We start from the raw sequence: 25,478 nt of genomic DNA, 5'->3' as shown, positions 1-25,478 counted from the left end.
ACATTTTAAACCATACAAGATAATATATATAGTTAATTTTGTTACATAAATTCTGGAATCTTTAGGTATGTCAAACTATTAGGAACAGTAGGCTTTACTCATTACTTGACAGATAAGAGTTTCAGAGAAGATTCTAATGCGAAGTTAAGTGAAAATTCCAGTACATGATGTACTGAAGTAAGCTTCTGAAGTATAAGTCTACGTGAATGACCAACTCAATCTTGTTTCCGCATGACAATTTCCTGCTAATGTAACTTACTCTATCTAAATGCACATTACTTTACTCCCCAATATGTATTTATTTAGTGCTGCCCATGTGCCAGCTACTAGTCTACATACAAAGAGCACAAAGCATGTGTAAGCCAGATAAAAGGGTGTAAGTTAGAAAATCTTACAATTTTGATTTGTTGAACGAACTTGGAAAAAAGATATAAATTTAGGGAGTAAGTTAATTAGTGATAAGTGCTATTAAAAAACAGAAAAGACAGAATCTAGGGTCTTACTGGAGTAAATTATCAGGTAATAGTGATGGTATTGTTATGGTCGCTAGTATTATAATAAAATGATCAAAAGAAAGCTGTCTGATGCACAATAATCCCTTGTTCTGAACAAGTCCTGCTGGACAATTGTATAATTAAATTTATTTATTAATTTAATTGTACAATTAAAAATTCTGTTCACAATTTTATACACTAACAATTTACCTCCATGTTAACATATTAACACCAAAATTTTTTAACTTTTCCCTATACAATGAATTTAATAAAACTATAATTGCCTTTTAAAAATAAAGGCTAGACATTATCTTTCTGAAAATTATACTAACATTTGCTTATCATTTTGGAAATCAAATTACTAGTAGCAATACCATTTACATTATACAAACTGCCATTAGAACACATTTTTACAGGGTATGCATCAGAATCTAATATCTGAGGCTCGCAATTCACATTAATACTACATAAGGTACAAAAACATGATTACCTTATTCTTCTAGTATAGATCATACACATGCTGATAAAAAATAATACTTATATTGACTTTAAATTTCATTTAGAATAATATAGAAGATATTACGAAACATCATGTTTATTATATATGGGGATTTCATGTCTTAAAAGGCTGGGAGGTGTGGTTTGAAGTCAAATCCAAACAATCTCCTCTAATATTAGAGAACATTCAATACGCTTTTTTCCAAATTAATTTCTAACCTTATTTATTCAAATCAGCTACTAATATCCTTTTAAAAACAAAATATTTCTTGATGGATAATTTATTGGTCTTTATTTAATGTAAAGAATAATCTGACTTCTGGAAATAGAAATACTAGTTTGGAGAATGAGGTGTGTATATGAATAATTCAGCAGGATGGAATAGAATCCTTCATAGATTCATAGAGACTGAACGAGGTGATGAGAAGATGGGAGAAATTATGAACTCACAGGCTACACAGGTGGTAAAGACGTACTAATGGCACTCCAATATCATGAAGTGACATGAAGGTACACTAAAGGTGTGTCTTCAAGTGGAGTGTAACTTTCTAAACAACAGAATCCTGTCTTTATATCTCAACTTTATATAGTACCATATACAGAATACATGAGGCCCTCAAACCATTATCAATACAGGCGTCACTTAGTTTAAAACTATTAATGAGTATACTTCTCATACCTTTTCCTTCACAGGCTTTATGTCTATGTCATCCATCTTTCTTTCCAATTGGCTTTCAAGTTTTTTAACTTTTTTCTGAAGTTCATCGATTAAACTTTGCTTATTGTCTATCAGAGGTTTGCTCTAAAAACATTAAGATGACCAATAAATATCAAAGGACACATTAAATATTCCAATTCTAGAAATTTTGGAAGTCTACCATTAATCATGTTTTCTACATGATACTGAGTATCAGTACATGGAAGCTACTACTGTGCTTTATAACATGTCCCACTGTACACAGGAAATAGAACAGAGGCCACTCAATAGTTATTCAAATAACTGGAGACAGTAGTTTTAGTACATATTATGAAATGAGTGAGAAACATGACTTACACAATACACACCAACCACACGACCTGAATAAATACAACATTACCTGCAAACCACTGGACAGTCTTTTAATTTGCCTTCTCAGCTCGTCATTTTCTTGATCAATTCCATCTTTCTCTCTAAGAATTTTATTATAAGCTTTTTGCTTCTTTTGCAGTTCATTATTTAAATCATTTAAGTTATTGGCTAGTGAATTTTCTTTGTTTTTACTTGTTTTAAGAGCTTCTTTCAATTTGAAAAGATTTTCATTTAAATCTTCAATTTGTGACTAATAAGAGATAAAAATGTTATTCACAAACCTTCCTCATTATTAATAAAGCAACAGAAAACTGAAGTAATACTATTAATATGTATTAGAAACACCATTCCAATATAAATTTCTAAGTGTAGCATACAAGGAAAAACTACGAAGTGCAATATTTTCCCCATTCATGTCAAATGAAACAAATTCACTAGGAAAATAACAACAACAGCAAAAAGACAAAGACAAAGAAAACAAAAAATATTCCACTCTAGGTGAATTAAGAAAAGCAACATTCAGAGAAGGTTTTAAATATTATGAAATGTGAGATTAGCATGACAAAATCTCTGACTTCAAATACTTTGTACTTGTAAAAACAAGACATGGAAAGATAGTGTGAGAGAGCAGATTCTGCATTTAACCAGAAATTCTGAATTTTTCTGAACAAAGACAATGGCAGAAACTTAATGACAGATGTTATGGCTTATTCAACTAAGTGTAAATGTTTTATGAAAAGAAATTACTAAGGTCAAATGGTATTATTAGTAATATTAATCATTATTATAATGTGTTTAAAAGAAAATTATAACATCTCAGAGAAAGTTTCAAAACAAGGATTTGAAAAGATACAAAATTCAAGAACATTTGAGAAGAAGAGGGAATTATAATTCCATCAGTAAATGACTACAACCTTTTATATATTCATTTAATTAACAGGGTTTTATTATTCACATGACAGTAAGACGAACGGATGTCTACATGTGGAAGAATGCACACCCACACAAACCAGTGTCCAAGTGGATCAGAGACTTTGACATGAATCTGGATACACTAAATCTGATAGAAGAGAAAGTGGGGAATAACCTTAAATGCACTGTCATAGAAGACAGCTTCCTGAATAGAACACCAACAGCTCAGGCACTAAGATCAACAATTAATAAGTAGGACCTCAGAGGAAGATGATATAACCAGCCCTAATGAGACCTGATAGGCTAGGGTCAGACAGAAGGGGAGGAGGTCCTCCCCTATCAGTGGGCTAGGGAAGGGACATAGGGGGAGAAGAGGGAAGGTGTGTGGGACTGGGAGAGGATGAGTGAGAGGGCTACAGCCAAAATACAAAGTGAATAAATTTTAATAAACAAATAAATAAAAAAATTTAAAACGGGAATTCATGAAACTAAAAAGCTTCTGTAAGGCAAAAACACCATCAAAAAGACAAAATGACGGCCTATAGTATGGAAAAGGATATTCACCAACCCTATATCTGACAGAGGGCTGATATCTAAAATATATAAAGAACTTGGGAACAACACATCAACAAACCATATAACCCAATATAAAAAAAATGGGGTATGTGTCTAAACAGAGACTGCTCAACAGAGGAATTTCTAATGGCTGAGAAGTCCCTAGACAATGGAAACTCCTGGGAATCTATGAGGATAACCATAGCTAAGACTCCTAGCAATGGGGGATATGGACCTTGAAATGGCCATCTTCAGTAATCAGAAGGACTTCCAATGGAGGGTAGGGACACCAACCTAGCCACAAAACCTTGGCCCCAAAATTTGTCCTGCCTACAAGCGGTGCAGGGGTAAAGACAGAGCAGAAAATGAGGGAAAGGCTAACCAATGACTGGCTTAGCTTGAGACCCATGCCATGAGAGAGAACTCACCACTGATACAATTAATGATATTCTGCTATGCTTTCAGACAGAAGGCTAGCTTAAGGCAAGTTTCACCCAGCAACTGATGGAAACACATGCAGAGACCCACAACCAGACTTTAGGTGGAGCTTGGGTAATTTTGTGGATATGTGGCCGAAAGGATTGAAGGAGCCAGAGGGGTCAGAAAACCAACAGAATCAACTAATCTGGGCTCACAGTGATTGAACCACCAAACAGAGAGCATGCATGGAAAGGACCTAGGCGCCCTACCCATATGTAATAGATGTGGACCTGGGTCTTCATGTGGGACGCCTAACAGCAGGAGCAGGGGCTGTCTTTGACTGTTGCCTGCCTCTGAATCTCTTTCCCTCAACTGTGTGCCTTGTCTAGCCATAACAGGAGAAGATGCCCCTAGTCCCACTGCAACTTGATACGCCAAGGATGGTTGATATACACGAGAGGCCTTCCCTTTTCTTAGGAGAAAGACCGGCTAGAGGATAGGAGCCAGGGAAGGTGAGATAGAGGGGCTTGGTGGAGAGGGAGAAGGGGAAGCTGCGATTCAAACAGAAAGCAAAGAAACAATCTCTAAAATAAAGTGTAAGCTAACTTTTAAAAATTAGTGAAAATCTACTTCCTAAACTAGTTAATGATCATAAAAGGCATATAAAGAATCAAAAGTAAATAAAAGTTTTAAAAATAGATTAATTTTTTTTCATTTTACCACAATATACTACATGAATTTTTCCATAAATTTGTAGGGCAAAAGAGAAATTGCAAGTTATTATGAAACATATGTTTAAGAAAAAAGTTTCAATCACTAAGCTTAATGGTCAGATGAGAAAATAATAAAGTATGTTTGTAAAAATAATTTCATGGAAGAAAAGGCTCAAGAGCCAGGTAGCTCTATAGATAAAAAGCCTTACAAACAGTAATTAATTGTATCAGCTGCAGAAGAAGCTGCAGACATTTGGTGTAAGTAGTATTTGCAATATTTCTGTCTTCTCATTTGGCTGTGAACCTGAAACTATTCCAACAAAACAGCCTTAAAGGAATCCTGAGGGCTGGAGGTTTAGCTCAGCAGCGGGGCATTTGCCTATGTTGGACCTAAATCCTGGAAATGCTTAAGATGTACTGAAAAACGCTTGAAAATTTTCTAAATAAAATGTTTCTTAAAGGAGTCCTGTTATTAAGTGTCATAGTGGCTTATCTTTTCAAACTTAAGATGATAGTCAATAGGAGTAACATAAAGATATACACTATTTAAATCTGTGTATGTATCTGTCTAATTGGCCAACAATTCAGTACAAGTTCTCTGAATTGATCAGGCATTCGGCCATAGCAACACATGTGCTGCTGCTCACCTTGAGCTCTCTAGTATGTCGCTCAACAACCTGTTGAACATTGAGATTTGCCTCTTTTTGAGAAGTGACAGCAATAATGCGTTCTTCAGCTGCTGCTGTCATTTCTGCCCGAAGTTCCAAAAGGGCTCGACTAAGTGCCTAAAAAGTACAATATACAAAAATTTTTAGTGGAAAACTAACATTTTATATGAACAAATAGAATACAAAATGGACAGTATTACTTTCTATTACTTTCCGGTTAGATGAAAAAACCTAAGTGATTTTATGTATGGTGCTGTAGTCCTTGTCTATACTCTCAGCACCAAGGTGGCTGAGGCAAAAGATTACAGCAAACCTGAGGACCACTTAGACCCAGTGAGTTCTAGGTCAGCCTGGTTACACAGTGATACCTGTCTCAACACAGAAATGAAGGAAGATTTACAAAAGGAATGTGGTTAATTAAACATAACCCACAAATTCCTCAACTTTTTCAAATGAATTTCCTTTGTAGTTTTACTCAGTTCTTCACAAATTGACAGTTCAAAACCCTGACAATTATTTTCAGAACAAAGCATTAAGTCAAGCAATTCATATTAGAAAAAGAAAACATGTTTTGTTTGAAAATTTCCAAGTTTATATATCAGAAATAATTCATTTAGCAAATAATAATAATAATAAACAAAGAAAAAAAGAAAAAAAAAAGCAACTATCCCTCCATGTGAAATTTATTGACTTTAGGTAGATGAGTAATGTTTTAAAGTCATTGTTTAAAATCTTTGTCCATAAAGTTCTGAAGCTAAGGTGGGGAAAATGTAGCATCTTCTAACCCATTTTCCAAGTCTGTGATAAATAAAAAACAAAGCAAAACTAATATATCATATTAAACCTATTGACCAGCTTTCACACAGAGGCTGCGGACAACTTCTTCCTTTTTACCACCATATCACCCCTAATCCCCCAAATTGTTCAAAACTGTCTCAGCAAGAAACATGAAACCCCAACAGAAGATGAGAAAATAATAAAGTTAAGATTTCTTTTCCTTCTTTACAGATACTTAACAATTCACCATCATAAAAAGATAAATTACATCATATCTATATTTTAAAATAGCATGACTACATTGCAGAGCCATGGAAAGACTTGCTCTATGCATCAGCGTTAGATAATGCTCACTTTCACTTTAACAGCTCTCAGGGCTTTTTTCTGATCTGCACACCTAACTTCAGGCCATTATCTTCAGTGGCCACCAGCCTCTTACCTTCTGTTGCTTCTCTTTCAGGGCTAGTTGGCTTTTTAGCCTGTCCACTAAATTCCTCATTGTGGTTGTTGGGGCTCTCGAGTTTGCTTCTTTCTGAGCTTGGAGTTCTGACTTTAAACTCTGGTAATCTGTTTGTGCTTGGGCAAGAGCATGCCTTAAGTCTTCTGCTTCTGCTTTCACTCTCTTCACTTCACTCACATGGTTTTCCTGGAGCCTGAGATAAACAAGCATATGTAGTTACTGGACTAAGTATTGCAAATAATACCTTGACTGAAAAAAAAAAATACAAAAAAAACAAAACCAACTTTATAAAGGTATAAAGTCATGACCACAGTACCTTATATGTTGAAAGACTATACATGAAAATTATTTTATAAGATATTTCCTGCACTTAAGAATGAGATGCAAAAGCCTAAGCAATTTTCATATGCCACAGTGGTTCATGCCTATGACCTCAGCACTGAAGCAGCTGAGGCAGAAGATTATGGTGAACCTGATGACAGCTTATATGTCCAGTGAGTTCTAGACCATCCTGAGTTAGAGACATGTCTCAACAAAGAAATGAAAACATATCATAAAAAATATAATTTTCTAATCTGGAATATGACATAAGATTAATATATAAAGATTAATTCTCCTGTATATTCAATAGGAGAAAAACAAGACAAAAGCAAAAACTACATACTATTTTCAAAAGAAAAACAATCTCAAGTAGCAGCTACTTACATATCCACAAATATGTGGTAACTTTTTGAAAGGTATCCTGGGTACAAGAGTAAACAATCCATGTTCTAATAGCCCAACAGAAAAGGAATAGAATTGTAAGTGGGCCAACATTCTTAATTTCATCAGATATAAAATGAGGCCCAGAAAGAAGGGTCTATGATTAGAAACTGAATAATTTTTCCACATTCCCCCTCCTCATAAATTTATAATTTTCAAGTTACTTTTGTACCAAGGGGACTTCATCTAACCACTCTAAAAGAGCCAAGTAAATAATGCCATTTCATTTACAAAGAACAAAGCAGACAGTGGAAGTGCTTAAAAATAAGATTCTAGAGAAGAAAATAAATTGGCTTTTGGGTAAGACTGAGTAGTTATAAACTGTGATTTTCCCCGGTCAACTCAGTCATGCTATGGAGCCTTCCAAGTGCCCTACTTGTACTGTAAAGCAATGAATCCAGGTAGTCCTGAGGACAAAACGGGATGACACACATCAAGATTTTAGGAGAGAGCTCACACAGCAGATATAGGCTTCATCATAGCATAACCACCATTGGATTATTTAAAAAAGGTTTTTAAGAGTTACCGTAATTTGGTATTTTCAAATTCTTTAACTTTTAACTCAGTGATTTCTTTCTGTCTTTCCAAATCTTTTGATACTTTCTTTAGTTTGTTCAAAAGTGAGGACAGAGAGTCATCTTGTTCTGCTACTGTCTGTTCCATCTCAGCCAGACGAATGAAATGTTTGTTGGTAGGTACTGGAGCAGGAGACTGCTTTATTAAATCCTATGAGATATGCACATATTAGTGATGGGTAAGTACAATCTGAGACTATGACTAATCCTATAATTTTCTTTATGAATCAATGACATCTAAATGTTAAGAGGAAAAGAAGGCTAGGGAAGACGGGCTATAGATTGTACTACTTTTAGCTAGTGTCTAAGTACAGTTCAGGGTTCTGAAATAGGAGGTGAGACACAAGGAACCCAATGCTGTGAGTTAAAAGAAGTACATAAAGAACAGAATCATCAAAAGGAGGCAAGCAGAAGGTTAATTCAAAAGACAGAAAATAAATTTGAGAGGACTCATACCATGGCAGGCTTTGAGTCCATGGTAAAGGAATATAAAGATGACTCCATGAGCAGTGACAATAACTGAAGGACTGGGATTTAGAAAAATGATCATGTTGTCATGATCAGAACTGGACTGGTTTTCAGATTATTTTGGCAACAAAAAGGTGGTGTGTGTTCTACTGTGAGACATGAAGAAAGGTAACTTTTAAATTGTGTGTTATCAAATCTTAACAAAGAACAGAACAGAGTTCTCAGATCCTTACCTGGGCTGTCTGCTTGAATTTATTGAGTGAATTATCGGCCTGTAGTTCTAATTTATGATGAAGAACATGAAGGTCTTCCTCATGTTTCTTAACAATTTCTCTTTGCTCCTGTTTCATAGAAAGTTGAAGCTGTTCTGTAAGCTATGGCTGGAATAGATTCATATTCTAAAAGATCTTAGTTAAGATCTCTAAACTTCTAAAACTTCAAAACAGGAAACTATAATCTCTGTAGGCTTTCGTGTATTGGATCATTCTACATCTCTGCTAGTATGTGCTCATACTGACCACTCAAGCATTACATTACAATTTATTTTTAACATTAGAATAACACAAATCCATCACCCTTAACTTATTTGGAGGAACATTTTAAAATACTGAATACCTCTCCCACTGTTCTAAAAAATGAGATCTCCACAGATAACCCCTGTGGTAGCATCATTTACTTTAATGTTTCAATTAATGAATCAAAAATTCACCTGACTTTTCCAAAACCATCCAGCTTCACCAATGAATATCTTCATTGGAGATATTCCTATTTAACTCAGTCCACAAGAAAACGACATATCTGCGAGTTTTACTGACAATCTGTAATCCAATCATGTGAAAGCAACAATTTCTAAATAGAATCATCTGAAAGCAGAAAATAAACTACCATTTTAAGAAAAAAAAAAAAATCTAGCATTTGAGTGAAAAACAACATAACAAAATACCTCTCTGGCTTTTTCCAGAAGATGCTGGTATTTCTTCAAAACTTCTTCCTTTTGATTTAATCTGGCCTGCATGTTAGCTATAGTTTGCTGGGCAATTTTCATTGTGTGATGAGATTTTGGCTCCAGCTCTTTACTATCTAACTCAGCTATAAGTTTCTCTCGATCAGCTGTGGTAGGCAATCGAAGCCTCAGTTCATTGATTACTTTGTCTCTTGACAGAATATTTTGCTCAGCCAACCGTAAAGACGATTCTTTTTCTTTTAGTTTCTGTAGAAAAGTCACAATAATTTATTACAGTACAGTTTGTCCTTTAAAATACTTCATATAAATTTTACTCAAGAGTACTTACAAGCAAAAAAGCAGTTTCACTTTATTCTTCACATATTTATAATTGCCATTTAGCAATAAAATTCTATTTATTATACTTTCATGTGATAGTACATTTATTTGCATATACATTTTACTTTACTTAAAAGATTATCACTTCTTAAAAACTTTGTTATGTTAAACACAAAATGTAATAAGTTAACTTTACTTATATATTATAGTTTAGAACTAGAAGTGAGTGGTGGTACTGAAATCAGAAAATGAAATTAAATCATCCCTTTGATGTCATAAAAAACTAACACAGAGGGTTTACTTGAGTGTAGAGCTGGGATTTCAGTGGCACAGGTCAATGAGTTAGTGCTTTGCTGCTGGAAGTTTACCGTACCAAAGTGGAGAAGAAGTTTTAATCTTCCGTAAGATTAAGGCAGGTATTTTAAAGCAAGTGTTTTAGTGGTAACTCATATAAACCAAAAATTTTAAATTAATTTTTATGAATTGTTAAAGAGGCAAAATTTTACACAATAAATTCTTAACCATACTTACAATTAATATGTTTAGATACTTAAATTTGAAAAATATTAAGGATTTATTATTTTATGAATAATTTAATGATCTGATTTGACCAACTATTAATCAAATTCAATACCATTTGCTTTAACTTTATTTACTCACAAAATGAACAAACTATTTAAAATATGTATAACAAATAGTGCAAAATAAATTATAAAAATAAGTAGCAATGAAAGCATCAGTTAAGGGAAAGGTAATATATTGCTCATAAAGCAACAATGAAACACCTATTTTACCTTCGATGCTCACTTTTACTGTTTAGTATGCCTCAAAGTAGAATGTAATAAACACATGAATGGTAAATTGAAATTAACTATGTGCCTATTCATCATTAGCTATTAGAAATAGTGTATAACAATAGAAAAAAAGGGGATTAGCAAAATATACCAATTTAAACTTTATTACTACTAGCAAATATTATTTAGAAAATTCTATAAGCGTACCCAATAATATACTAATCAAAATGCAAATTATTTCAATTACCTCTTCAAGTGATTTGCAAGTTGCTTGTGTTTTAAGAATTGTTCGAATATTCTCCTTAATTTTTCTCAGAGCCATCTCAAGTTGGTTTGGAAGGGGCAAGCTGGGGTCTGGCATTGATCCTGTAGCTTCTTCAAACTTTTGAGAAATAATATACTTTAAAAATAGCCGTGCAATACTGAGAAAACAATATGACTCTTTTAAATGTATTAAAAAAAATCATAGACTAACTTTTATTTATCTTTCAACAAAGACACTCATGACATTTCACATAAAGCACACATCATAAGTTAAACAGATATCTAATTCATAGACTATTTTGGTTAATGCTTTATGCCATGCTCCAAAGCAGCAAACATAGCCATTTATACCTTTTGTGCAGCACTGAGTATTTCATTCTGCTGACGGTCAAAAATGTCTAGTTGGCGTTCCAGCTCAACTTCTCTTTGATCCCAAGCCATTTGTCTTTCTTCATGAAACTAAAAGAAAAAAAAATAATAAAAAAAAACACCACCAACCAACATTAATTGTGTTAAGCACATACACAGCAACAATGAGCATTTAACAGACATATATATATTTTCTTAATTAACCTTCAGCTTCTGCTGTCACTGCTATCACTCTTATTTTATGGGGAAAAAAATGCAAAGTTAGAAGGTCAAGCAACTTGCCTGGGAACCGAGAGGTAGGCATGTATGAAGTCAGAATTTCAGTCTAGTCATGTATCTATTCATCCATCAATTCCAAAGATGTAAATGACACATATTTGTCAAACACTATTTGGGGCAGTGCAAGTATAGCAATAAATAAAGTGTAGTCCCTGTCACCAAGGAACTTACATCCCAGGAAGTAGGAAGCAGGTAATAAAAAATAAATATGTAAGATACCAGAGGATGAAATACTCTCTATATAGGAAACCTTGATGGCACAATTTACTATTCATTACTAAGGAGCCTTTAATTCACTGGTAAGGAAATGTAAAGACCTTAAGGTAGTAAAAAGTATAAACACAGTATCTAGGTTACGAGAGAGAGGAAAACTCTAAGCACGGGGAAAGAAGTCTCTGTGGTGTGTGTTTTATGAGTATCACTGCTCTAAAAGCATCTATTTTTTCAACCCCATGCTGTGTTCTAAATCAGCAGTGACATTAAGGAGAAACTTAGCTGAAGAAGTAAAGTAACTAATATCAAAAAAGAAAGTAACCTACCAACTAAGTTTGCCAAGGTAGTGTTATTTTAAGCTTAGAACTTCTGTTACAACTAAGTAAATTTGCATGTTTGTAGAAAGAGGTTATTTTGCTATTCAATATAATGGACAATATATTTAATCATTTTATCACAATAATACAGTTAAAATGCAATGATTTGATATGTAAAGCCTTAGAAAGAACAGAAATAGAAAATGAAACCTTGCTCTGCTGAACAATTTCTTCCTCTAGACTGTTGATTGTATGCTCATATTCAGAGATGATATTATTCAAATATTTGATTTCTTCTTTATCCTTGACTAGTTCTCTATTTAGCCTAAGTTCTTGAAGGCGAAGTTCTTCTATTTTCACATGCCAATTGAGTACCTAAATTATATATAAATATAAATGCTACATACCTCATCATGATTTTAACTGAAATTAATGACAAAGTTATTTAGAATTTCCACAGCTTTTTCTAAAGTATGTACAATATAGAATAAATCATTCTCCAAACTATATTCAAATTAATAAACTAGTATTAGTAATATTTGCTTTCATTTTTTATTTACTATCACTTTATTACTGTAGTCATTTTATTTACACATTGGTTTTCAAAAATGAAAACCCTACCCTATCCTTTTCTAAATGATGTAGCTACTGGTCATTTCCTCATGCTCCAGTGGACAACTTCAAACCCATGCTGTTATGAATGGTGCTGGGTTAGGGTTAGTGGGTCACAAACTGAGAACAAAAACATGAAACACAGGGCAGAGGGAATCAATTGGAGGATGTGGTGAGGAAAGAGGAGGATACAATAGAAAGATGAGTGTGACCAGAATGTAGTGTGTGTGTGTGTGTGTGTGTGTGTGAAATTGTCAATGGATACATTTTCAGAAATCTACCCAAGAAATGAAAAATTTTTTTAAAAGTAAATTGTATTTATTTATTCTCTGTATTTCCAGTACAGAGAATAGGATTTAAATGAAAGATAGTTATTTACCATCTAATTCTTCCCAAATTCTGATTGTTGAAGTCTATGAAAAGTTTAAGTTATGCAAGAAATATACAAGTAAAAACAAAGAAAAACAAATAATTCAAACAGAAAATATTTGTGCAGAGTAGACATCAATAATTTAATAACTAAAAATTTATTATACTTAGTATTTCCTTAATATATGTTTGGACTTTTCTAGAATGTTTAAAATTCTGTGCTATTACCACAAAAAGTGATTTGATAAGGAACCTTGCTTAGGAGCTTCCAATGTATAAAAACTAAGCTGATTACAACTAGTATTTTATTTTAGATGCACACTGAACATTTTCACATGGCTACATATAAAGAGAAATATTAATATATAACAAGGGAATACTAAATTTCACATGAAATTTTACCTTTTGGGCTCCCCTGGCATCCTTTAAAGTACTTATCAATTCTTCTAAGCCTTTTAATTTTAATTCCATCTCCAATGTTTTGTTTTCCATATTTCTGTGTTCTTGTTGAGAATTTTTCATTTCTTGCATTATCTTAAGTTTGTCATTTTGCAACTGAATCATTGTTTTAGAGAACTTTTCCTGCTGAGCCAATGGTAAAGCACCACTGAACTGTCTTCGTAGAGACTGAATGGTTTGGCGCAGGTGTTTTGCTCTGTTTCTACCTTCCAAACGAGCATAGTAGAGAGCCTGCTCTTTTTCATCCAGTTTCTGCTCTAAGCGCAAATTGTAGGCCTCCATCTTCTGGAGTTTAGACGTAACTGACTCCAACTTACCAAGGGCAGTGGCCTCACTAATTTGAAGAGAGACAACATGTTGGTGCAATTTGGCAATTAGTGCCTTTTCATCAGATTGTGCCTAACAGTAAAAGAAATACATATTTATAATAAATTTCAGGGTTTTGTTAATAAATGTCATGGGTTCAATGTCACAGTTTACTAATTAAAATTTAAAACACTGTGGCACATAAGAATTTTTTTTAAACAATCTAATTTTACTTTAACACAATAGCTACCAACTATATATCCAGAATGAAAAATACTTAAATTTCTAATTAAATGATAGTTGGAATAGTAGTGTTTTGCTTTTAATTCACAGATAACAGCACAACTCTTATATATACAATTAGTATCTTTTAATCCTCTAAAAACTACAGAACATGTGGATATTTGAAAAATGACAAATATATACATAGAAAATATAGAGAAAAGAGTCATTAACTACTCCTCTTTAGTATGTTAAAGATTCATTAATTACTTTTCCTTAGTATGTTAAAGACTGATTAAATACTTGTCCTTAGTGTGTTAAAGATTCAGTAATTACTCCATCTCAGTGTGTTAACTGACCAGCAGCCGTGAAATGCATCGATAGGGATTTCAAATAAAAGAGGTTTTCTAAATCCCCAGCTAACAGGAACAGCTACTATGGCCACAGCTAACTTCTGGCTAGCATGCTACTCTCGTGCCAGTATCTACGAAGAGCCTAGACAAAAGGAGGCTAAGCAGAGGGCTGACACTGTGTGCACCTGGTAGTCCAGCAGCTGCATTCTCAGGGAGGCCACTTCCTTTTCCCTGGACTGTTGTTGCGAATTCAAAAAATCAGCTTGTCTTTTGGCAATATCAGAAATCTCTCTCAGTCTAGAAAGGGATAAAATATTTAAGCAAAAATTCAGTAAATACCAACAGCCCTAACTTTGAGATACTTTTCTAGAGAGCAATTGGTTTTTTGCTTCTCTCCTTTGAACTATTTCCTGAAACCTAATTACATAAGTGATCAAACTTCTGTCTCTTAAAAACATCCCCTACTCTGAGAAGTCCATAACCTGTGGTATAGAATAACACACATTTTAAAAAGTAACAGATGGCATTTTCCAATTCCAGGTGGTCAGAGAACACTTGCTCCCACACATTTTTCCTAAGATACTTTTATTATATTTTAGAAATGGCAGGCCAATGTAAATAGGTTAACCTGTTACCACTGCACAGTTAAGAATCAATGTAAAACTCCTCACTATGGAAGTTATGTGCTTCATACACAGAACTTTATATTTGTAAATTACGTTATATGTAGAAAATGTGATTAGTTTATTAAAATTTACAAATTAGCTGAAATACACAAACACATATAAATACACATACACAAAAATTAGGCATTTACACAAATTTCTTTATGATTTCTATGATAACAAAGCCAAATGACAAAGTCTTTTATTTTGGGTAGAATAATTTGAACTAAGTGGAACATATACATTAGGTTTCCTCATATTGACTGGATGGCCTCTATACTTGGTGGCTAATAAAATTTAATAAAATGAATAATTATAAATTAGTCATCTTACAAGATAAGGTTTATGAGAAAAAAAGGAACAAGTAAGTCATAATGGAAGAGTTAACAAATGACTGATTTCCCCAAAAAGACTCACAGGGTTCTAAAGGAATGGCTACAATTTTATGTGTAAATCCCACACACATACAAAATTCCAATAGTTATTTGTGCTTTGCAAATTAACTCAAAGCCCCTCATGATTACCCTCTGAAGCAGCACCTGACTAGAAAAGTGAGTATATAGCATCTACCCATCACATATATTCTTAAGTAGCTGGGCAACTTTCTACAGCAAATGAAAAAAACCAAAAATCTCACTGTTAGTAAGCAATAATTCGTGAGTTAATATGTCTAACATTTCGCATAATGCCTACCACATTGCTAGGTCCTAAAAAGTGTAAATTAAATCAAAATATAAATTATGTATTTATATCAACCTTATAAAAAGATAAAATTCTTTTTAAAGTGAATAAACTAAACCTTAAGTGACCCTTGTGCTTCCATCTCTACTTTCCCCCAAAACAGGCAATATGAGTAAGATGTGGACCCTACATAATTTTGTTCCAACTTAAGTGCCTCCTAGAGTTGTATCCCTACACTTGGGGGAAAAAAAATTCCTCTTCATTGTTATGTCATCTGGTTAAAAACTAACCCAGATATTAATCCTCTTCTTAAAAAGAAAATGAGTATGGCTATTGCTCTATATATTTCTAATTGAGTTTCTTAAATACAAATCAAATAGACATAATCATGATTTAATTTTTTTGCACTTACTTAGACACTTCAACTTTGAGTTCCACTTCATTCTTCTCTAATTCTAGAATTCGTTGTCTATCCGCATCGCTTACTGCCTTGCTGACACTATCAGCTAACTCATCTCTCAATGTCTGCTCCACCTTTTGTGCATCCAAGTTGATTTTGGTAAGCTATGGAAAAAGTAACAACAACAAAGTACTCCCAAGGACTATTTTATTTTACTTATTTCTACTTTCCCTTATGCTGGGAACAGAAGACAGGCCTGTGCAAACTAAGCCTATCAATGAACTACAGCCCAGCCTAGATACAAACCTTCTACACTCCTGAGTACTCTAGTCTTCTTTACTTTCCCCAAGTTCAGACACAGGTACAAAGTAGTAAGAACAGAGTAAAAAAAGAATCAAGAGCAAATTATAAAAATGTTGTAGTAATATCCAATGCCATTATAAGTTATTTATTTTAGGCAATCGCTATTTAAGAATTTTTGAAGTATAAAGTACTTAAAAATAAATGTAAGTGAGTTAACAAAATGTTACACATTTTACAAAATTATTTTAATATTTATTAATCTTTAGTAGGTTAAATTAAAAATGATACTTATGTGTTAGAAAATATTTCAGCATAAGTAAGCACCTGCAAGGTATAGTTGAATCATAGGTTTTTGAGTATGTACAGTCTGCTTAATACTGACCACATTAAAAATCTTTACTAACCTCCTATTAAAGCTTTTGAAAACAGAGATTTTTAACTATTTTATCTCTTATTATAGTCTTAGCTCTCAAACAAGTTCTGGAGTATAACACAGAATGAGCATTTTTTTAAAGAAAGGATGAGATTGAAAGACAATTTGCTTTTCAAAGAAACAATATCCTCTGTTCATTAAAAACAATGCCATGACATAGGCAAGAAAAATAAGTGATATATTTTTAAGATTTATTTATTTATTATTTATACAGTATTCAGCTTGCATATGTGCCTATAGGCAAGAAGAGGACACAAGATCTCATTATAGATGGTTATGAACCATCATGTGGTTCCTGGGAGTTGAACGCAGAACTCCTGAAAGAACAGCCAATTTTCTTAACCTCTGAGCCATCTCACCAGCCCCAAAATAAGTTTTTTAATCTAAAGGACTTTAGATTTTAAAATAACCATCTGTGTATCCATTACATGAAATGCTGAATGTATATGCTACCTTAGCGATACAAAGTTCTTCAAAATAATCCAATAGTACTAATTCTTACTGTCTAGTTACATAATAAAAATCATATCAAACCTCAGTGAACTTGGTTTCCAATTCAAAGTTACGTTCTTCCATGTGTTTTAATGAAGTCCTTAAGTGCTCATACATTTTCTGACAGTGTTCAGCCCTCTGCCTTTCATTTAATTCCTTCATCTCCAACACAGTGATTTTTTTTGAAATAGAAACAATGTCACTATTTGTTATTGATTTCCTTGCCTTATCCATGTTTGATTCATTTCCTATATGCAATAGAACAATACACAAAAGGTAATTCAGGAGAGGTACAAAAAACAGTACAGTTCTATGAGTAAGAATGACTTTTTAAAATTAAGACATATCTGTATTCTACTCTTTATTTACAGACCTTGAAAGAACAATTCTCAATTTCAGATAGAAAAATAAAAAACCCAGAATAGCTAAAATAACCCTGTACAAGAAAAGATCTTCTGGAGGATTCTCCATCCCTGATCTCAAGCTGTACTACAGTGCAACAATAATAAAAATGACATGGTACTGGCATAGAAACAGACTGGTAGGTCAATGTAATCGAATTGAAGACTGAGAAATAAATCCATAACACTATGGATACTTGATTGTTGACAAAGAAACCAAAACCAAACAATGGAAGAGAGAGAGAGAGAGAGAGAGAGAGAGAGAGAGAGAGAGAGAGAAGAGAGAGAGAGAGAGAATCTTCAATAAATAGTGCTAGTCTAATTGGATGTCTACATGTAAAAAAATGCAAATAGATCCATATCTGGCTCCCTGCACAAAACTAAAGTCCAAGTGGATCAAAGACCTCAACATAAAACAACACACACTAAATCAGTTAGAAGAAAAAGTGGGAAAGAGCCTGGAACTCACTGGCACAGGAGATAACTTCCTGAACAGAATACCAACAGCACAGGCTCTAAGATCAACAATCAATAAACAGGACCTCATGAACCTGAAAAGCTTCTGTAAAGCAAAGGATATCGTTAACAGAAAAAAACCACAGCCTACAGACTAGAAAAAGACCTTTACCAACCCTACATCTGACAGAGGGCTAATATCCAAGATATATAAAGAACTCAAGAAGTTAAACAACAAGAAAGCAAGGAATCCAATTAAAAAATGAGGTACAGAGCTAAACAGAATTCTCAACAGAGGAATATCGAATGGCAGAGAAACACTTGAAATGTTCAATGTCCCTATTCTTTCAGGAAATGCAGATCAAAACGACTCTGAGTTTTAACCTTACACCCATCAGAATGGATAAGATCAAAAACTCAAATAACACTTGCTGGAGATGTCTGGAGAAAGGGGAACCCTCCTGCCTTGCTGGTAGGAATGTAAACTTGTACAACCATTTTGGAAATCAATCTGGCACTTTCTCATAAAATTAGGAATAGTGCTACCCCAAGATCCAGCTCTACCAGTCCTGGGCCTATATCCAAAAGATACTCAACCATACAACATGGACATTTGCTCAGCCATGCTCATAGCAGCTCTATTCATAATATCCAGAAGCTCAAAACAACCTTGATGTCCCTCAGTTGAGGAATGGATACAGAAATTGTGGTACATTTACACAATGGAATACTACTTGGCTATTAAAAACAAGGAAATCATGAAATTTGCAGGCAAATGGATGGAACTAAAAAAGACCATCTTGAGTGAGGTAACCCAGAAACACATGGTATATACTAACTTTTAAGTGGATATTAGCCATATAATACAGGATAAACATACTAAAATCTATAGTCCTAAAGAAGATAAACAAGAAGGAGGACCCTAGGGAAGATGCTTAATCATCATTCAGAAGGGTAAACAGGATAGACATTGGAAATAGGAGAAGACAGGGAACAGGACAGGAGCCTTCTACAGAGGGCCTCTGAAAGACTCAACCCATCAGGGTATTTAAGCAGATGCTGAGACCCATAGCCAAACTTTGAGCCAAGTAAAGGGAATCTTATGGAAGAAGTTGGAGAAAGAAAGACCTGGAGGAACAGGAGCTCCACAAGGAGACCAACAGACAGACAGACACACACACACACACATATATATAAACCTGGGCCCATAGGGTCCTGCAGAGACTGGTAAATCAAACAAGGACCATGCATGGAGAGGACCCAGACTCCCTGCTCAGATGTAGCCCATAAGCAACTCAGTCTCCATGTGGTAAGGGGGAGGGAGGGTGGGACTGGGAAGAGATGAAGGTAGGGGCTACAGCCCAGATACAAAGTGATTACATTGTAAATAATAACAATAATAATAAAAAAAAAATTAAAAAAAATTTACAAATCATGAGCATTATTTTGGGCATTGTATACGTTTAATATCAAATACTATCATTGTAATTTTATATTCAATAATATAATTACAAAACGAGGAAGTTGATCTTTGTAGCATTTTAAATAATGGCAAAATAAAAACTAGTACTACAATCATAATAACTCAAATAACAGAATACTGTACAAATTTTTATAAGGATGATTAAAATGTGTGAATGCCTCGAATTTCTACTAAACTGATGAATTTTTGACAAATATTGTTTATTATTTAAAGTACATAAAATTTACGACAATATTCAAATATATGAATATAGGCAATACAAATTCTCAAATTTCCTTTGATATTTATGGTGGGTGATCTTTGACTTTTAAGGTATCAAATCAAATACAACCCATAAACTTTGCAGTCAGAAAAACATGCATTTCAAAATAATTCAAAATAACTAGCGTTTAGTTATGAATTTATAACATATAACCTTAACAGTAAAAAAAACCTCATATGAGAACTATAAAGCAGAAACCCAGGATGTGACTCAGCATATGTGTACTAAACTAAGCTGTAGGATACAGTTCATCTTTCTATATCAATATCTAAATTTCTATGTCCCTGAGTTCTGCTATAGCAAAGGAATTTTCAGTAAGAAATTAAGCACTGTTAGATACTAAAATACTTGATATTACCAGTGTTGTAAGACTCACCTAATTTAGTTTCTTGTTCCCAGGCTTGTTCAATGGTATGGAGTTTTTCCTTTGTAATTTCCAGTTCTTTACTGATAGCCTCCATCTGTTCTTTTAATGATGCATTTTCACACTGAATAAAAGACAGATATTATTGATGAACTATACTATGATGAGGATGAGAACCACAGAAATGACACTGCCTTGACTTTATGCATTATCTCTTAAAATTCACAATCTACTTTTTAATTTAAAAATCTAAAATTAACTGAAATTAACTAGGTATACAATATTTTTTTCACAAATTGTAATTTCTCATATAGCATATAAACATATACACACACACACATGCACGCACACATGTACATGGGGTAGGGGAGAAGGGAGACAGAAAGAAAGAAACAGATAATAATGAAACTCTTGTATATAATTCATGTGGTTCTAGAATTCCAAGCATTAATTTTTACCACTAAAGATAGCTACTCATTTTATCCAACAAGGAATATTGAGGGGCTCCATAACATCACAAACTAAGCGCTTACTTGTCTCATTCACATAAGCACCTAAGTGCACATTCATAACCCATCATCTGCGACAGGTGCAACATGTTAACAGTAATTTAAAAAACCCCATACTTCTCAGGCTTCTCCATTTATGTTCTATGTATATGGGTGTGTGGTAGAAGTTGCAGAATGGGGACATGACAAAGGATGAGCAATGAGCAGATAAATGAAAAACTCCTTCAGAAACTTCCAGACCTAGGAAGCAAATATACATGGTATAGAACTGGGGGTGTGTGGGAGCAGGCATATCTATGTATGAGCAGAATTGATGTTAAAACCTAAAATGTGAGAAGAAATGAGTCTTGACAATCAGTCAACCATGAAAAGACCTAATGTTCAGCAAACTCAGATGCTCTAAAACAGTGGTTCTCAACCTGTGGATCGGAACCTCTGTAGGAGTTGAAGCAGCCTTTCACAGGAGTCACATAAGACCATCAAAACCCACAGATGGTTATATAATAACTCATAAGAATAGTAAAATTACAGTTATGAGGTCGGACCACAATGTGAGGAACTTATTAAAGGTTTGCAGCATTAGAAAGGTTGAGAACCACCACTCTAAAAGCAGAAGAGTTTGAAAGATCAGAGAAGCAAAACAAGGCTCAATTAGGAAAAGACTAAATGTCATAAGACCTCATCAGCAATAAGCAAAGAGCCTACCATGATTTTTTAATTTAGGTACTGTGTGTCTCAACGAAGGGTTATTAAGTAAGTGGACCTGTGAGCATGTCTGTGGGAGCTTATTTTAATTATGTTTATTAATATGGGATGACATAATCCACTGTGGGTGCAAACACTACGTCAGAGGGGGTTTCTGATCTGTGTAAGAGATTTTTAGTATGTTTGTCCTGTCTTACAGGTCTAGTATCCACTTATAAGTGAGTATATACCATGTGTTTGTCTTTCTGTTCCTGAGATACCTCACTCAGGATGGTCTTTTCTAGGTCCCACCATTTGCTTGCAAATTTCATGATTTCCTTATTTTTAATTGCTGAGTAGTATTCCATTGTGTAAATGTACCACAGTTTCTGTATCCATTCCTCAGTTGATGGACATCTGGGTTGTTTCCAGGTTCTGACTATTACAAATAAAACTGCTATAAACATTGTTGAGCAAATGTACTTGTTGTATACTTGTGCATCTTCTGGATATACGCCTAGGAGTTGTATAGCTAGATCTTGCGGTAGCATTATTCCTAATTATCAGAGAAAGCGCCAGATTGATTTCCAAAGTGGTTGTACAAGTTTACATTCCTACCAGCAATGGAGGAGGGTTCCCCTTTCTCCACAACCTCTCCAGCATGTGTTGTCACTTGAGATTTTGATCTTAGCCATTCTGATGGGTGTAAGGTGAAAATTCAAGGTTGTTTTGATTTGCATCTCCCTGATGACTAAGGACATTGAGCAGTTCTTTAAGTATTTCCCTGCCATTCTATATTTCTCTACCAAGAATTCTCTGTTTAGTTCCATACCCAATTTTTTAAATGGATTGCTTGATTTGGGGGGGAGGGGGGTGCAAGTATTTTATTGAGTATTTTTGCATCAATGTTCATAAGAAAGATAGGTCTGAAGTTCTCTTTCTTTTGTTGGGTCTTTGTGCAGTTTAGGTATCAAGGTGACTTGGTTTAGTAATGACTGAGTTTAGTAATGTTCCTTCTGTTTCTATTTTGTTGAATAGTTTGAAGAGTATTAGCGTTAGCTCTTTTTTGAAGGACTGGTAGAATTCTGCACTGAAACCATCTGGCCCAGGGCTCTTATAGCATGGGAGACTTTTGATGACAGCTACTATTTCCTTAGGGGATATAGGACTATTTGCCTGATCTTGATTCAGCTTTGGTAAATGAAATCTATCAAGAAAATTGTCCATTTCATTTACATTTTAAATTTCATTGCATATAGGCTTTTGAAGTTGGACCTAATGATTCTTTGAATTTCCTCAGTGTCTGTTGTTATATCTCACTTTTCATTTCTGATTTTGTTGACATGGATAGTGTCCCTCTGCCTTCTAGTTATTTTGGCTAAGGGTTTGTCTATATTGTTGATTTTCTCAAACAACCAGCTCTTGGTTTTGTTGATTCCTTGAATTGTCCTTCATTTCTAATTTCTTGATTTCATCCCTGAGTTTGATTATTTCCAGCTGTCTATTCTTCTTAGGTGAGTCTGCTTCTTTTTCTAGTGCTGTCAGATATGCCATTAAGTTGCTTGTATGAGATGTTGCAATTATATTTATGAATGCACTTAGTTCTAAGAACTTTCCTCTTAGCACTGCTTTCATTGTATCCCACAAGTTTGGCTAAGTTTTACCATAATTTTCATTGAATTTTAGGAAGTCTTTAATTTCATTCTTTATTTCCTCCCTGACCCAGCTGTCCTTGAGTAGGAAATTGTTCAATGTGTGTAGGCTTTTTGCTATTTCTGTTATTGTTGAAGTCTAATAATAGTGTACATAAGTGACCCCCAAAATTCTACCAGAGAACTCCATTTGATAAACACCTTCAGCGAAGTGGCTGGTTACAAAATTAACTCAAAAAAATCTGAAGCCCTCCTATATACAAAAGACAAAAGGGCTGAGAAAAAAATTAGGGAAAGAAAACCCTTCACAACAGCCACAAATAATAGAAAGTACCTTGGTGTGAGTCTAACCAAGCAACTGAAAGACCTGTATGAAAAAAAGTTCAAGTCTCTGAAGAAAGAAATTGAAGTCATGGATCAGTAGGATCAACATAATGAAAATGGACATCCTATCCAAAGCAATCTACAGATTTAATGCAATTCCCATCAAAATACCAACACAATTCTTTACAGACCTTGAAAGAACAATTCTCAATTTCATATAGAAAAAAAAAAAAAAAACAGAATAGCTTAAAAAATCTGTACAATAAAAGATCTTCTGGAGGTATTTCCATCCCTGATCTCAAACTGTGTCATAGAGCAATAGTAATAGAAATGGCATGGTACTGGCACAGAAACAAACTGTTGGATCAATGGATTCAAATCAAAGACCCAGAAATAAATCCACATACCTACAGATACTTGATTTTTGACAAAGAAGCCAAAACCAAACAATGGAAAAAAAGAGCATTTTCAACAAATGGTGCTAGTCTAACTGGATGTCTACATGTTGAAAAGTGCAAATAGATCCATATTTATCACACTGCACAAAACTAATGTCAAATTGGATCAAAGACCTCAACATAAAAAGAGACACACTAAATCTGTTAGCAGAAAAAGTGGGAAAGAGCCATTGTGCCTTCCTTGTGGACGCAATGCTTTGAGATCCTGCTACATTGAATTCCCTACCATGATAGACACTACCATGAACCTGTGAGTCTGAGCAAACCGTTTTTTTAAGTTGCTTTGGTTGGAGTATTTTATTATAAAAAGAGAAAGAAACTTACATAATTAGTCCAAAGATCTGAAATACTTGCTAGGTAAGTGCTTTTACAAACTAAGCCAACATCTTCATTCCCACCCTGATTTTTACTATGTCTATAACACACACACACACACACACACACACACACACACACACAAATGGAGAACTAGAGATCAGATCCAGTGTTAAGGAAATACCATTCATAATGTATTCACAGTCAAATAAATCCATCATAAGAAATAGAATCTAGGGACTGTGAGAGAAAGGTCCAAAAAGAAAGGAATGGGCACTTAATAGCATTTCCCTTTAACTGCAATATCCCATTTTGCCATAAAAGAAGGTTGGCTCAGCTAAATCATACAACAAGAGATGTAAGAGGATGACCTAGCTAAAGTCATCATTAAGTCATTTGTAATTATACATAGTCAGTATGCTACATATTGGTATATGTGTTGATACCCAGGACAAACCACAATTGGTTATACCTATTTTCTTATCTCCACAACAATTACATGAATAGAAACCAATTTTAATCATTGAAAATAAGCAAAATTCCTATAGACCCTAGGAAAAGGATACCCTTAAAGTAAAATAAGAAGGTGTAAAGATCACATACACCTACCTCTAAGTGTTCTAAGTTACTTGTTCTTTGAACAAGCATGTTATCTTTCTGCAACATGTCCCTATACTTAGTGGTCAGTTCATTGTACTGTTTGTTGGCTAGCTCTAGTTCAGACAAAGAAACGCTATTATCCACAACTTTCTGGAGAGCTGCAATTTTGAAGTTGGCCATTTCCTGCAAAAAAACAAATAAACTGAGATAAATTTGTACATTTTTTTCTAGTAAAACATAATTTTTAAAGGAGACAGCTCAGTTGTAACCAAAATAATTTTAAAGACATTTGAAAATATATATTGTTCAGGTATTCTTTCATATAAAAGATATTTAGAAAATTTTATTAAAAATTTAAATGACTTTTACAAGTTGTCACAGTAAACTGAAGTACATTTAATTTGGGAAAGTATAATAAACAGAAATCATCTTTGAATGTCTTTTCTAAGATTTAGAAGATTAAAATCAATTAAACATTTGGCAGTTTAAGTGACAAAATTAGCATGAACTAACAATACCTTTAAATTGTAGCTATATCTGCTTTCTTGAAGTGACACAAACTCGTTTTTAGGTTCCTGTTACTGAATAATTAAAATATCTAAATAGCTTTGTTGTAGTGAGGTTATTTATTTCCTGTGTTTTCTTGACAGTAGTTAGTTTTCTTGGGTTGTATTTTTCCTTCTAGCATCTTCTGTAATGCTGGATTTGTGGGTAGGTATTGTTGAAATTTGTTTTTGTCGTTAAATATCTTGTTTTCTCCATTTATGATGACTGAGATTTTTGCTG

At 33.9% G+C, this 25,478-nt stretch overlaps 1 protein-coding gene across 3 annotated transcripts in view; it reads right to left on the bottom strand.

Moving 5' to 3' along the window:
• Positions 1-25,478, bottom strand: part of Cep290 (centrosomal protein 290) — a 104,910-nt gene that overhangs the window by 26,688 nt on the left and 52,744 nt on the right. For all 3 annotated transcript variants that reach the window (XM_060377963.1, XM_060377961.1, XM_060377962.1), the window contains 16 exons: positions 24,702-24,875; positions 20,163-20,274; positions 17,227-17,432; positions 15,969-16,120; positions 14,396-14,507; positions 13,273-13,728; positions 12,100-12,264; positions 11,063-11,170; positions 10,695-10,829; positions 9,315-9,581; positions 8,605-8,712; positions 7,855-8,054; positions 6,546-6,759; positions 5,309-5,446; positions 2,090-2,311; positions 1,672-1,794 (listed from right to left, as the gene is read on the bottom strand). In XM_060377963.1, coding sequence (XP_060233946.1) covers positions 1,672-1,794; positions 2,090-2,311; positions 5,309-5,446; positions 6,546-6,759; positions 7,855-8,054; positions 8,605-8,712; positions 9,315-9,581; positions 10,695-10,829; positions 11,063-11,170; positions 12,100-12,264; positions 13,273-13,728; positions 14,396-14,507; positions 15,969-16,120; positions 17,227-17,432; positions 20,163-20,274; positions 24,702-24,875 — 2,892 coding nt within the window. The remainder of the gene's footprint in view (positions 1-1,671; positions 1,795-2,089; positions 2,312-5,308; positions 5,447-6,545; positions 6,760-7,854; positions 8,055-8,604; positions 8,713-9,314; positions 9,582-10,694; positions 10,830-11,062; positions 11,171-12,099; positions 12,265-13,272; positions 13,729-14,395; positions 14,508-15,968; positions 16,121-17,226; positions 17,433-20,162; positions 20,275-24,701; positions 24,876-25,478) is intronic.

Source organism: Meriones unguiculatus, chromosome 2 (assembly GCF_030254825.1).
Source record: "Meriones unguiculatus strain TT.TT164.6M chromosome 2, Bangor_MerUng_6.1, whole genome shotgun sequence".
Lineage (NCBI taxonomy): Eukaryota > Metazoa > Chordata > Mammalia > Rodentia > Muridae > Meriones > Meriones unguiculatus.
Note: the sequence above shows the minus strand (reverse complement) of the source record. Positions and strands in the feature narration are given on the sequence as shown.